At 33.5% G+C, this 12,500-nt stretch overlaps 2 protein-coding genes across 2 annotated transcripts; one reads left to right on the top strand and one right to left on the bottom strand.

Annotated features, from left to right (window-relative positions):
• Positions 1 to 7,807: 7,807 nt before the first annotated feature.
• On the bottom strand, positions 7,808 to 8,927 carry LOC108752663 (mitochondrial fission process protein 1). Its single transcript, XM_018493666.1, has 3 exons — positions 8,612 to 8,927; positions 8,300 to 8,427; positions 7,808 to 8,227 (listed from the first exon to the last, which is right to left on the bottom strand). Exons 1-3 carry the CDS (start codon positions 8,667 to 8,669, stop codon positions 7,913 to 7,915), a joined length of 501 nt encoding a protein of 166 aa, XP_018349168.1. The 5' UTR covers positions 8,670 to 8,927; the 3' UTR covers positions 7,808 to 7,912.
• A 435-nt stretch (positions 8,928 to 9,362) lies between these two features.
• LOC108752662 (N-acetylglucosaminyl-phosphatidylinositol de-N-acetylase) lies at positions 9,363 to 11,527 on the top strand. Its single transcript, XM_018493664.1, has 5 exons — positions 9,363 to 10,017; positions 10,146 to 10,227; positions 10,809 to 11,005; positions 11,079 to 11,209; positions 11,300 to 11,527. Exons 1-5 carry the CDS (start codon positions 9,702 to 9,704, stop codon positions 11,438 to 11,440), a joined length of 867 nt encoding a protein of 288 aa, XP_018349166.1. The 5' UTR covers positions 9,363 to 9,701; the 3' UTR covers positions 11,441 to 11,527.
• Positions 11,528 to 12,500: the final 973 nt, after the last annotated feature.

The raw sequence follows: 12,500 nt of genomic DNA, 5'->3' as shown, positions 1-12,500 counted from the left end.
TGCTGCTGTGACAGTCTCGCTGCTTCACAGATTGAAGTACGAGTTGAATGTATTCGTCTCTTAATTAAATACTTCGAAAATGTTTGACAATAAAAAATCAAAAACTCTATAGAGAGTTTGTTAAGCAGATTAAAATTTATTATTTCCATCGCTGCGAAATAAAGATTTAATCCCAATTCGTAAGATTCAATCGTTTGTCAAAGATAAATTTTTTGTTAATACATTTATTTATTACTCCCCTAATCTTGCAAGGAAATTTAATCGTTAAAAAAAGTTTAAAAAATTCTAACAGAATTAAAATTCAGAACACGCAGACGTGTCGCGAGACACCCGGTACAGAGCGACATCACGAAGAATATTTCACGCGAATTGAAGATAAAGCGCACATCGTCTTTGCTTCGCCCACGCATTTCTTCTTCCTAATCAGGACCAACGGCGGTTTAATATTAATATATAATATGGGCCCTCTATCGTACGACCGTAATTCGCCATAATTAGCCGTAAAAAGAAGCAGCTCTATAAATTATATTGTTGCGCCCAGTTAGGGCTTATTACGAGGGTCGTGGGCGACGGACTACCGAAAAGTTAATGTGAGATTATTAAGGGTTCCCGTGAAAAATCGCCCGCCGGTTAAAGGTGTCAATTCGTAACGGCGGGAACCAAAACATCGTCATCGTTGTCAGTTTTTGTCGGACCGGAAGCTAGCGGCGACGTCGATCATGGCCAACGATATATAAATGCATCTGCGTGAATGGATGTGTCGCATCCCCCGGATAAAAGAGAGTCTGCCGGAATTCAGAACTTAATATCCGTCTTCTTAATGTCAGTCGATTTAACTTCGCGGTAACAGCGGGTGGTTGCACTCGGAGATTGTATCGTAATTAAAAAAAAAAACTTCACCGAAGGCGGCATTGCGTTTAACTACTTCCTGATTCCCGGGAGAAATATAGTAGAGCAGGTTGCAGTAATATCGCAATAACAAACATATAAAAAAAAACACATTAGAAAATATTACATTATGCGACATTACCGCGGCTTTGCAGCAATGTACGTACATCACGTTATCCTTGCAAATACGTTTCAGCAGCACTGCCGTTATATTACGCAAGTAGGTACTTCAACAACGCTGTACGTTGGCTGCGTTCGGAAACGTCGCTCGGATACCTCGGATTCATCATCTGTTCTTGTTTAACATTTATTGTTTAACATTCCGAACGCAGCCATTAATCGCGATCTTACAACAAAATATTTCTGCGATTTTTCTGTGCCGCGATTGGAGATAAAACTTCGTTGCAATTCGCGCGTCGTATCAAATAAACGGATATCGCAATGAACAAATGATAATTGCAATCTAATAGGAAGAAAACGGGTAGAACAATGGAGAGAAAAAGAAAACGGTGAAGGTGCGTTTTCGACCATTCGTGGCCGCGCTCTAAGACGCGGCTGTAAGCGACTATTTATTGCAGGGATTATCATGGGCTTCTGTCCATTCGAGACAATATTTACGGCCCGACCGTGTTTGCGAGCGTACGAACGAACGACTTCATTGCAATTGCGCGCCTGGAGGGTATTTATGGTAAGGGCTGCGTTATTAGTGCGGCTAAAACTTTACTGGCCGGAGCTGGCCGCCTCATTTACGGCCATGCGGCGCCCGTAATCGCATAGTTAGAATTATATGATTACGAGCCGGCATGGTGTGCGTTATCGTCGATAGCCATTGAAATTCTTCAAGCGCCCGCGTAATTCCGCGCGAGCGAGAGGGAGGAGGACGCAAATGGAAGGGAGAGAAGAAGGATAGAGAGGGGAGAGGCGAAGTTAATTATTAATTATCGAACACGCGACGTGTCATTAGAAGCCCAGCAAGTAGCTCGATCGTATGCGCTTAAAAATCGTGCTGTATTAAGTCTTAAGATAGTTCCGTATTCGAAAATGGAAATGTACGAGTATTCGAAGAATAGAGAAATTTCTTTACAAATATCGACAAAAAAAAATATATATATATATGCATATATGAAGAAATGCATCGAAGAAATAATAGAGAAACAATTATGAAATTACACGCAAAGCGATTACAGCAAAACTGTTTTTAAATAATTTTAAAATTAAATAAAATTAACCTTTTTAATAGAGACGATGATTTTACAATTCTTTACTACACATGATGGGTCGTTCATGTCGAAAATTTTCATCACTTTTATAGATATACAAAAATTAAATTAAGTGATTTTTATTATATATTTTAACATCTTTAAATAATTATAATAAATATTTGTAAAGTTGTGTAATAAGAATAAATAGAACGGATAGAGATTATTATTTAGCCGAGTATTCTTAATATTTCACAGGAAAAAAATGTGCATGACACGAATGACACAATCGTAGATACTAAGAGTTAAAATTAATAATTTTAAAATTATATAAAATTAAAAAATTTTTAAATAAATTTAATATTGTTCTTAAAGAGTAACGTCTTGTGAAGTTAATTTAAAATAAATTTAACTTGAGTTCATCCCAATAATGTAACAAGATAAATATTTCAAAAGTCGTAAAATAAATTAACGACTTTTTAAAGAATCTAATTTTTTATAATAAATTTGAAACAAATTTAACAATATAACTGAAGTATTCAGCTGATATAACAAGAATAATAAATGTTTCAAGAATATTACATGCAAGAATTACGAAAAATTTATTGGCAGTTAGCGGATTTTTAATTCGTGTGATCGCAAGTTGATTCTAACATTTTACTTTTCTTATGAGAAAGAACATCGATATTAATTTCTCTATTAAAATAAAAAATAAGCATCCAAATAAATTCTATAACGAGAATTATGTATGTATAATATATCACATACTTATTTCTATTGTCTCTTCAATTATCAAACATTATTAATAAATCTTGTCAAAGTAATAAATAAAATTCCTTAAATTTAAATAAAGAAAATTAAATAAAATTTAAATAAAAAAATAAATTTTACAGCTAGAAAACTTTTTTTTCCCTCCAAATAAAAGCATTTTAACATATAATCATATAATTTTTTAATTTCTTATCTCCGAAATGCGCTAATAAACTCACATGGTTTAAACTATGAAGAAATAATCGTTTAACACAAATTTCTCTATAATCAATCGCATGTGAAACCCGTGCTCGTGTCGTTTTTATTCAAAAATTTTCACTCGACATACCACAAAGATAAATGGAGCGATTAATTAACAGTAATGAATAATAAATCAAATTACGAATCATTCACCATTTGCCACTGCTTTGTTGTCGTCTGATCGACCTTTTCGAGATATTCCTCCTCCTCTCACGTCCTTCCGTTGTCGTTCCTTCATGGAGATCGTAGACACTGAACACTCGTGAAAATGCGATTAAAATGATGACTGATACTCGCGGAGCGTTAATAGAAAACGTTACATATTACATCACAACGGGAGAGTATATACAAAAAAAAAACACGGATGTGATTCACTCGCGACATATCCTCTAAATTGATGCGAATTTAAAGATCGCAGTAGAGAATTCGAAACTCGCACGGCTAACTTTATACCGACTGCTTTTTTTTTTAGGAGACACAATCGACACGAGTATCGTTCTATTTTTGTTACTCATTGAATGTCAAGAAAAATAGACGTGTTTGCGTCAACTGTGTTTTCTAAAAAGAAAATAGCCTCCATCTATTGCAACGGTATCTTCGTTGCTAAACGTCGCTGCAAATTTCTTTGAAAAATAGATGTTACAGGCTTGCGTTTCAGGGCGATTATCATGGTTGCAATAAATATATGACTTGCGATCGCAGCCAATAACACGCTTGAAAAATTTGTCGACAAATGTACTCTTTAAATCTCACTCTAAAGAGTGAAATTTCACTCATAAAGATTGAAAATTTTCTTTTTTAAGAATTTTGGCAGAATTTTCACTTTAGAGTAAAATTCGAAAGAATAAAAAGAATAAATTAGATTTTGTAGTCAACGCATGCGGAGCTAATCGTATTGAATTTTTGGATGCAACGCGTCGCGACATCGTCCGATCTTGGAATTGATCCCTTCACTAACGGCATTTATCTGATTGAAAAATTCAAGAGCGACGTCAGCAATTCACTCTACTATCACACAACACAACACGGCGCGATCAATTTGATATATCTAATTGAGACAAGCCGGTCAATTCGAAAAATATACGATCGATATTCAATATCGTGTATCTTTAACACGCAAAACAGTGAGATAAGAGTATTATTGATAAATCGCAATACACCGTATAGCTTCTCGTTACTCTTCATTCCAATTCGTGTATTATTCCACGCTTTCGGAAATAATAAAAAAGAAATTACGACCAAAACAACTTTCGAGCGGAACGTTCGAGCTCCGAGCTATATCCGAGTCGAAGCGTTAAAAAAGCAATTAAATGTTGCGATGAGACGGTAATGCACGACTCTCCATTCAATCCGAGAGTCTCCCATTCCCTTCATCCTTTCGATTCTCGTTCCAAGTGGATAAAATTGCGCGGTAATACCTGCTTCGCGAAAAGAATTCTGATACGACGAGTCGACAGCGATCATCTAACCGACGATCTCTAATCATGTATCGGATGTAATGGAAAACGATCACGTTTCACGTTTATAGCGTCCGCAGTTTGTAATCAGAAAAATAATGCGACACGCAGAGCGACACGCGCCGTTGCCGACCTGCTCAAAGATTCGCGTCAGTTCGCGTTCGAGTGGTAGCGCGGTGATCTTGCGTGGGCAGTTACGCACGACGTTATACACTGTAACAATTTTTCGCGCGGGCGAAAACAAACGCTTAGCCGTTGCGTACACGTCAATCTTAAATTCGTAGGAATCATAATAATGCGACACGCGCAGCGATATCACACGTATCTAATAGAAAAGACCTGATATTTCGAAATCAGTTTAAACGCCGATACTCGAGTGAGCGGACAGTGTATCATTGGCATGTATTGTTCTTCGAACTGTAATCGTGACAGGTACCAGCAAACGCGAAATACGATCATTCTCTATTATATTTGTTACGATTGGTGATTTTATCCCTCGTTGTTACAACGAAATTTCATCATCGATTCGTTATATCGATGCATCGAGGATATTCACCGAAGCTGATATTATCGTAAATTATTCATTCGCAATGAGAAATGAAAAGAATAGAGAAGGTATATTACTATTTTATCAATATTTAATTGTTTTATTGATGTTTTAAATGATATTTAATTGTTTCGATATTTAAGATAATATTTAATTAAATGAGCTATGAAAAGATCCATATTCGGTCAAAGCGGATCTTAGTCCCTAATAATATGTATATTATGTAAATTTTTACAAAATTTCTCCAGTTCAAACAAACTGATTATTTATCGGTTCAAAAACACAGTTTTACATTGAAGCTGGAGTACGCAATATTACACATTAAATTGAAAAGCAATTTAATATTATTGATGTTAATAAATAAATAAATAAATAAATAAAGTTTGTATATATAAAACAAATTGACAAGTTATTAGCATCAATAATATTAAATTGCTTGTCAAATTTAATTTATATTATATTATGTACTCCAGCTTTTTTTTCAGTTAAGAGTTAAAACAGTTTTAGGCTGATATTACATTTGTCGTATAATAAATGTAATGTCAGCCTAAAACTGTTTTAATTCTAGCTATACATACTGGAGTCTCAGAAACTTCAATGCAATTTGCTAAATCGAGATTTTTTTCGTATTTCTGAATTTTTCTTTTTTTTCTTTGAACCTATAGACTTATATATCTCGAAGCCCCTTAAATCTATTGACTTTTACACATTATGAATTTATTCCTTAATCAATTCTCTATTGATTAAAAAAAAATAATTGAAATATGTCTATTTTTACGGAAGTTAGAAATGTGGATGGAGTCTCAGGGATCCGAGTGTGTATATCAAGGGTAGAAAAAAAGAGTGCGTACAACTAGGGTTAAGATCGACAAATGATCGGCGCGTAATTTGTTAAAATTGACAATTGTAAAAATTCACACAATACTATTAAGCACTAAAAAATCCGCTTTGACCGAAAATGGCTTTCTTCACTCATTTGGTTTAAATCTCTCGGTCCATTTTCACTTAATATTGTTCAATATTTAATTGTTTACGCTTTATTGGTTCGATTCAAATATTTTGCATATTGAATATTTCGCCAATTTTATTGTAATTTTTTCGTTATTTATTATATCAACTATTTGTAAAACAAAAACCAAGTACGTTAATTATTTATATAAATAGAATTATACTTAAACAATTACTTAAACAATATTATAAAATAATATAGCAAAAACGACATATGTTTCAAGAATGACGCGTCATCAAAACATTACATAATTTTACGAAAGATTCACTAGTTTTAATTTCCATAATGATGAATTATTTAATTCGACGTATTCTTTTTTTAAAAAGATCGTCGTTGATCTTTTTCGGAAAAACAAGGATATGAAAGAACTCCGAAGAATTGCGTACATTTGAAACTGTCCTACAAAAAAAAATTAAAAAATGATCTTAAAACATTGCTAAAATATCGCTGACATGAGATATAACGGAAGATATAAAAGAATCTAAAGGATCTTAGTTCCAATTCTCTGTCGATTCTGCGTGTTAGAAATTCAATTTCGCAGAATGGATACGTGTCAATGTATCTTGCGTCATTTATTCTTTGCGGAAAATTCATGACGTTATCTATAATCGTAAATTATTCTAGGGAAAACACTTAGTCGGTGCCATTGATGTCTTAATACGGAACTCGCTCTAATCGCTGTTAAAAAATGTATATCGATTACAATCGCATTTATCGTGAGCGCGGACCTCAGATTTAACCGCGATAGCGAGGGAAATTGTGTGGTACGAGCAGATAATAATCTCGTAATCGGCGCTGCTTGCGTATAATTATGACGCCGCTACGATGTGGTATTATTTTTTGCATGATACATTTTCATGAAACGGGTGTTACCCTACATCGCGCCATTATTAACCGCCGTGGAAGCCGCGTAGAACCTTTCGCCATGCATAACTTGCGAAACTGTTTCTTCACTTCGCGGAACCTTGACTAAATATTCCTCTTATATTATAACGATAAATTTCTTTCGTGTCGACACGTTGCTTCTTTTGCAAATTATTTTTAGCGAATGATTATTTTGAATTTTCCATTTGTACAATATTTGATACAATACGAAAGAAAAATAAAGAAAATAATCAATATATTATAAAAATACTAATAATGCATTAAAGCGAAAGTAATCGTATAGGTTTAGGTATACGACGATTACGAGATAATATAAGGAATGTTAAATCAGTAACTTTATTCAATAGCTTAACAATTGTGGCATAAAAGCCAGCTAAAAATCTTAATGCACATACAGCTGTATAATATAGTAACTATATAATATGTAGCTGTATAATATGTACATTATAACAAAAATATTTAATATTATTGCAATTATATAACACTAAAATATTCTAAGTGCACTGTGTTGTACTATCTCAGAATATATTTGGCAGTAATACTATACTGTTTCTAAACCAAGAGAGGTCATATAAATGTTTCTCTGAGATGTTTCAATAGATATCAAGTTTAGCTTAACTTCTTTTAAATTTAATATCTTATAAGTATTCCTTATCTCGTATATTACAAAGAATTTTAATTTATACTTTGATGTGACTTTAAAAAAACTTTCAGGCACCAATTTAATCATTGTTATCCTTAGACAATAAAGATCGTAAAAAATATGATTATTTTTCTTTCACGAGTTATTAATATAAAGTCTTTTAATTATTTTGCGTAAAAATGGAATAAATTCTGTAATTATTAATTACTAATATAGCTTGCTTGTAAGCATGACCTCTCTTAGATTACTATAATCAATTAACTATACATATTGTTATTCATGTTTTATACCACATAGAGGCCCTTTTGGATGGTATCCTGTCCATTTCCTATAAGTAACATCCATTGCTTCTTCTACAGCATGATCGATAGGATGTATTATAAAAGGAATAGATATCAAACCAATAAGCGTAGAGATCCAAGGCTTCTTCCAAGCTACTTTTGTACTTTTTCTTTGTGCAAACTGAACTGCCGCGCAAATCCTATTTATGGTGAAACCGGGAACTATCACCGACGCGAATGCCTGCCATAGCAAAGTGTCTGACGTGGATAATAGAACGTTTTTGATTTTTTGTGGAGTAGCATCCTCCTATAACAATCAAAGTCATTAAGTGGCCAATAATTATTTCTGTTCCATTAAATTAAAAATTTCTTGCAGTACTTGGTAAACTTTTGCACCCTTGTGTATCGTATCTGCGAGAACATATCCACTCGATAATGCATAACTGGACCATACAATGGACTTAGGCACGAGACTTCTAAATGCTTCTCCAACTTCATTTGCATAACCTAGAAAAAAAATCTTGTTAGTATATATATATATAAATTTTTTTTAATGCCGATATACCATCTGACTTTACCAACTTCTTTCAAAATAATAATTTGGCATTGTTTGGCAAAATTGCGAAATATAAAATAAAGAAAAGATGACAGAAAACTTTAATAACAGCATTCGACGATCTCTTGTCATTACCTAAATATCTTACATACGTGTCTCGATACAAGTCTATTTCTTCTTGATCATTCTTCATCCTGGAATTTTTGATTTTCCGACTACCTTTCGCGCAATGACATAACCTGTGGCAGACACTTCGTAGCGTTCAGTACTGAAAGAATATTCAGCATAGATATCTGCCAATAATGTCTATAAAATCTTTTCTGTATTCCTATTCTTATCTAAGTATTTAAAAACTCTTCAAAATAATTATTTGAATGTCGAAGGAAAAATTGGAATAGAAATTAGAAATACAGTTACAAAACAGATTGCAAATAAAGCTGACTATACTGAGTGCTGACAGCTGAATATAGCTTTGGGAGATTTCGAGAAGTCGAAGCTCGCGCGCGCGCACTCGAAGTTCGATATATTGCTATCGATTGTTTGCTATTGATTTTTCGAAACTTTTATTTTATATTAATTTTCTATTAAATTTACTCTAATATTTGCGCACCGTTTGAGAGAGAGAATCATTAAGCAAATCAATTAATATTAATTTAATCCTAATTATAACGTTTATGTCAATTGTCAATCAGTATGACGTTAATGTTAATTGTAATTAACTAATTAAAAAAAAAATCACTTATTCCCTCCCCTTCCCCCGCCTCCGATGCGCTAAGTTGTACAATATAAATTAAAAATTACTAATTCGCGTTTATAATTAACGAGATTGACAATTATATGTATTATATGTATATAAAAATAATTATCTCATAGTTATCTCGAGTTAACATGTTAGAAACATGTTAACATGTTGCTTTCTTGTATCTTGTATCTATCATTCCATTTTGATTCTATTTGTCTATCCCTCCTCTTAAATATCTCTCTAAATTCCTCCTAATTCCTTCTTACTCCTCGTGTCGTCCGTAAAATACCAAAAACGGCGACTGCTCAGACCGCTTGACTGGCGCGATCTAACCTCAAATTCAACTATATTCTGATTGCTCCGCACCGCAGTGACGATTGACGTGACGAGAACGTTACGTTCTCGCTCGTGATAATTCGCATTATGACATCGCGATAGCCCGCAAACGTTACGCGTGTTGTGCACGTGGATATCATCCCTGAGATGATGGCCGACCTGGAGTACGTGCGGCTGTATTTCAGCCTACAGCTCAACGAGGCGGTCTGCTGGTGGTGTTATTACATCCGCGAGATCTCATGGCAGCTGTTGATCGCTCTGCTGGCATATCTTTGTGTCTATGTCTTTCTTTATACAATCCTGAAGCAGGTGGATCATACTGCCTGGCAATTACCAGGTCCACCTAGCAGACTTCTTCTGGTCACTGCTCATCCAGACGACGAGGTGATGTTCTTCGGACCATTGATCTACTGGCTAACCCGCTCCAAAACCAGCGAGATCTACCTGCTATGCTTATCCATGGGTACATGTCACTGGTGGGCCTCTGTTATCCAGAATCGTGAGCAACGATCTGGATTAACTGACAGGAATAAACCAGGCTAGACATCAAGCAAACGCTGTGTCTATTGATGTTTACTAGTATGCTTGCAGGTGGGGACAGAAGGAGGATAGACGAGCTGTGGGAATGTACTAAGGTGTTGGGAATTCCAGAAGCCAATGTAACAATTATTATGTAAGTGTGTCTTAGGAAATGTCGCTTGCAAACACTCAGGCTCAGTTCCACTTCGTATCTTTTTCTAATTCTAAGAAAGATAAAGAGTAAATTCAATCCAAATTAAAGTTAATCTTACATGGGTGAAACTGGACCATATATGTATTCCAATTTAACTGTTACTATGGCAGAATATAACAAATCTCAAATATCATAAATAAAACATTTGTCACAATTATTCTATCATTATAATAAAAATATTTTTTAATAATTTTGTCCAAGAACCAAACTTAGTATGAAATATTCTAAAAATTTCATACATACACACACAAACACAAACACATACACAAACACACACACAGAGTTGAGTTCTTAAATTAGCTTTACTTTAATAAATTTCATTCAAGTAAGACCGGCTTATATTTTTGTTTTAAAAATTATCATAGAGAGAATCACTTAATTCTAACGATACATTTAACACTACGTGCTTGTCTAATTTTTGTAAAGTGTAAAAACTGGACCATTTCATTCAAGTGTTAAATGTGCAATAATGATAAAATAAAATAATTATCTGTATAATAGTTGGATAAATGAATGTGCAGGAGTGGCGAGCTGCCAGATGATCAAGGCGTACAGTGGCCAACAGATACAGTTGCAGAGAGCATCTTGCAATACATAGAAATATATAAAATCAATGCCGTCGTGACATTCGATAAATATGGAGTGAGCCGGCATAAGAATCATATCTCCTTGTATTTTGCGATCGCCGCATTATGCATAGAGAAAAAAGTACCTGCTTGTCAGTATCGTTCATACAATTAACATATACAAATATAGCAGGCTTATATAATATAAATCTGATCATGTTGCAGATTGCAAGCTGTATGTGTTAGAGTCTGTTAATATAATCAGAAAGTACATTCAACTCTTAGATTTGCCCGTCAGTCTACTTTCAGCCTCATATTGGTATCTAGTAACATATGAACAAAAGCAAACAATCAAAGTAAATCAGAACATTCTGTTTAATTATAATTAATCACCAATTTTTACCTTTAACACCAATTTTTTTCTTAACGTTTTCTTTTCCTTGCAGAGTGCCATGGCTGCACACAAGTCTCAGTACGTCTGGTTTCGAAAATTGTACATGATCTTTTCGCGGTACACATTCATAAACACTCTCCAAGAAGTCAGTGCCCTTGATCTGGAGCTGGACCTCCAGTTCGACGAGGACTGAATATTACGCGACGAACGAAGAATTGTACAAAATATGTAATTAACGATCATTGTATATATATTTTGTCTACTGTATTAAATTACATAAAAATTGCATACCAAAGCTACGAAAACTAATTAATTAATACGAAAACTTTGAAATATATGCAGACATACTTTATAAGAAGGAAATATTTTTTTATTCATTAATAGAATATACATCGTAGTTACTTTCGAACAAGAATACGGCACGTAGCTTTTACAGCTCAAATCAAATCTCTTTCATTAATAGAAAATATACATACTGCGTGCCATTTTATTCTTCTCTATTGTATATACAACCTTTTGCAACTGCATATAAATTCAAATTGTCATTTGATATGTGTATAACTTTACTCATCAGATGTGTATAATAAAAAAATCTAGAATTATTATATATAAAAGACGTATTCTAATGTAAGTTACGGATTGCGCAAGATTTTTCGTCCGATAATCGCATTACGGAAAATTAGCGGTCATTGTCAAATTATTTGAGCAAGTAATAATATATATGTGGCGAGTTGATCTCGCGATTGTACGTAATTTTTTTTATTTGTGCCTCAACATGTTTTATAATTTATAGATATTTGTTCAGAGCAAAAATTCATTTTTTTTTTATTTTGGCACAAGTAACGTGCATAGAAGAATTTGTAACTTTTGTTCCTTTTTTTAATAGTTTATAGTGGAATTCTTTTACTATTCAGAAAAATATATTGCTTTTTTCACAAATCGATATTATACATATACGCAAGTAATAGACTCTACAATTATATAGATATATTCTTTCATATGCACGGATGTTGTTACGTTTTCTGTAACATTTAGTGGAAATATACATTCTGTAATATTTTCCATGAAAGCTGCTTAATGTGAAATATGAGCTTTGTTCTGTATAATTGCACAAACGATATGAATATTTCATAGCAAGTATGCTGGGAAGATATTCAGCGAAAATGTGATAAATAATAACATTTTAAAAATTACGATATATGCGGTCGTTGTTTGATCTTTTTTTATATACTAGCTAATATATATATATATAT

Source organism: Trachymyrmex septentrionalis, unplaced genomic scaffold (genome assembly GCF_001594115.1).
Source record: "Trachymyrmex septentrionalis isolate Tsep2-gDNA-1 unplaced genomic scaffold, Tsep1.0 scaffold60, whole genome shotgun sequence".
NCBI lineage: Eukaryota > Metazoa > Arthropoda > Insecta > Hymenoptera > Formicidae > Trachymyrmex > Trachymyrmex septentrionalis.
The sequence above is the reverse complement of the archived record's forward strand: the minus strand, read 5'-3'. Positions and strand labels throughout refer to the sequence as shown.

Coding starts and splice junctions, on each gene's coding strand:
- LOC108752663 (XM_018493666.1), bottom strand. CDS start 8,669: ATGAAGAATGATCAAGAAGAAATAGACTTGTATCGAGACACGTATGTA. Junction 8,428..8,611: donor CACGTATGTAAGATATTTAG/GTAATGACAAGA, acceptor TTTTTTTTCTAG/GTTATGCAAATGAAGTTGGA. Junction 8,228..8,299: donor AGGGTGCAAAAGTTTACCAA/GTACTGCAAGAA, acceptor TGATTGTTATAG/GAGGATGCTACTCCACAAAA.
- LOC108752662 (XM_018493664.1), top strand. CDS start 9,702: ATGATGGCCGACCTGGAGTACGTGCGGCTGTATTTCAGCCTACAGCTC. Junction 10,018..10,145: donor CCTGCTATGCTTATCCATGG/GTACATGTCACT, acceptor GTATGCTTGCAG/GTGGGGACAGAAGGAGGATA. Junction 11,210..11,299: donor AACAAAAGCAAACAATCAAA/GTAAATCAGAAC, acceptor TTTTCCTTGCAG/AGTGCCATGGCTGCACACAA.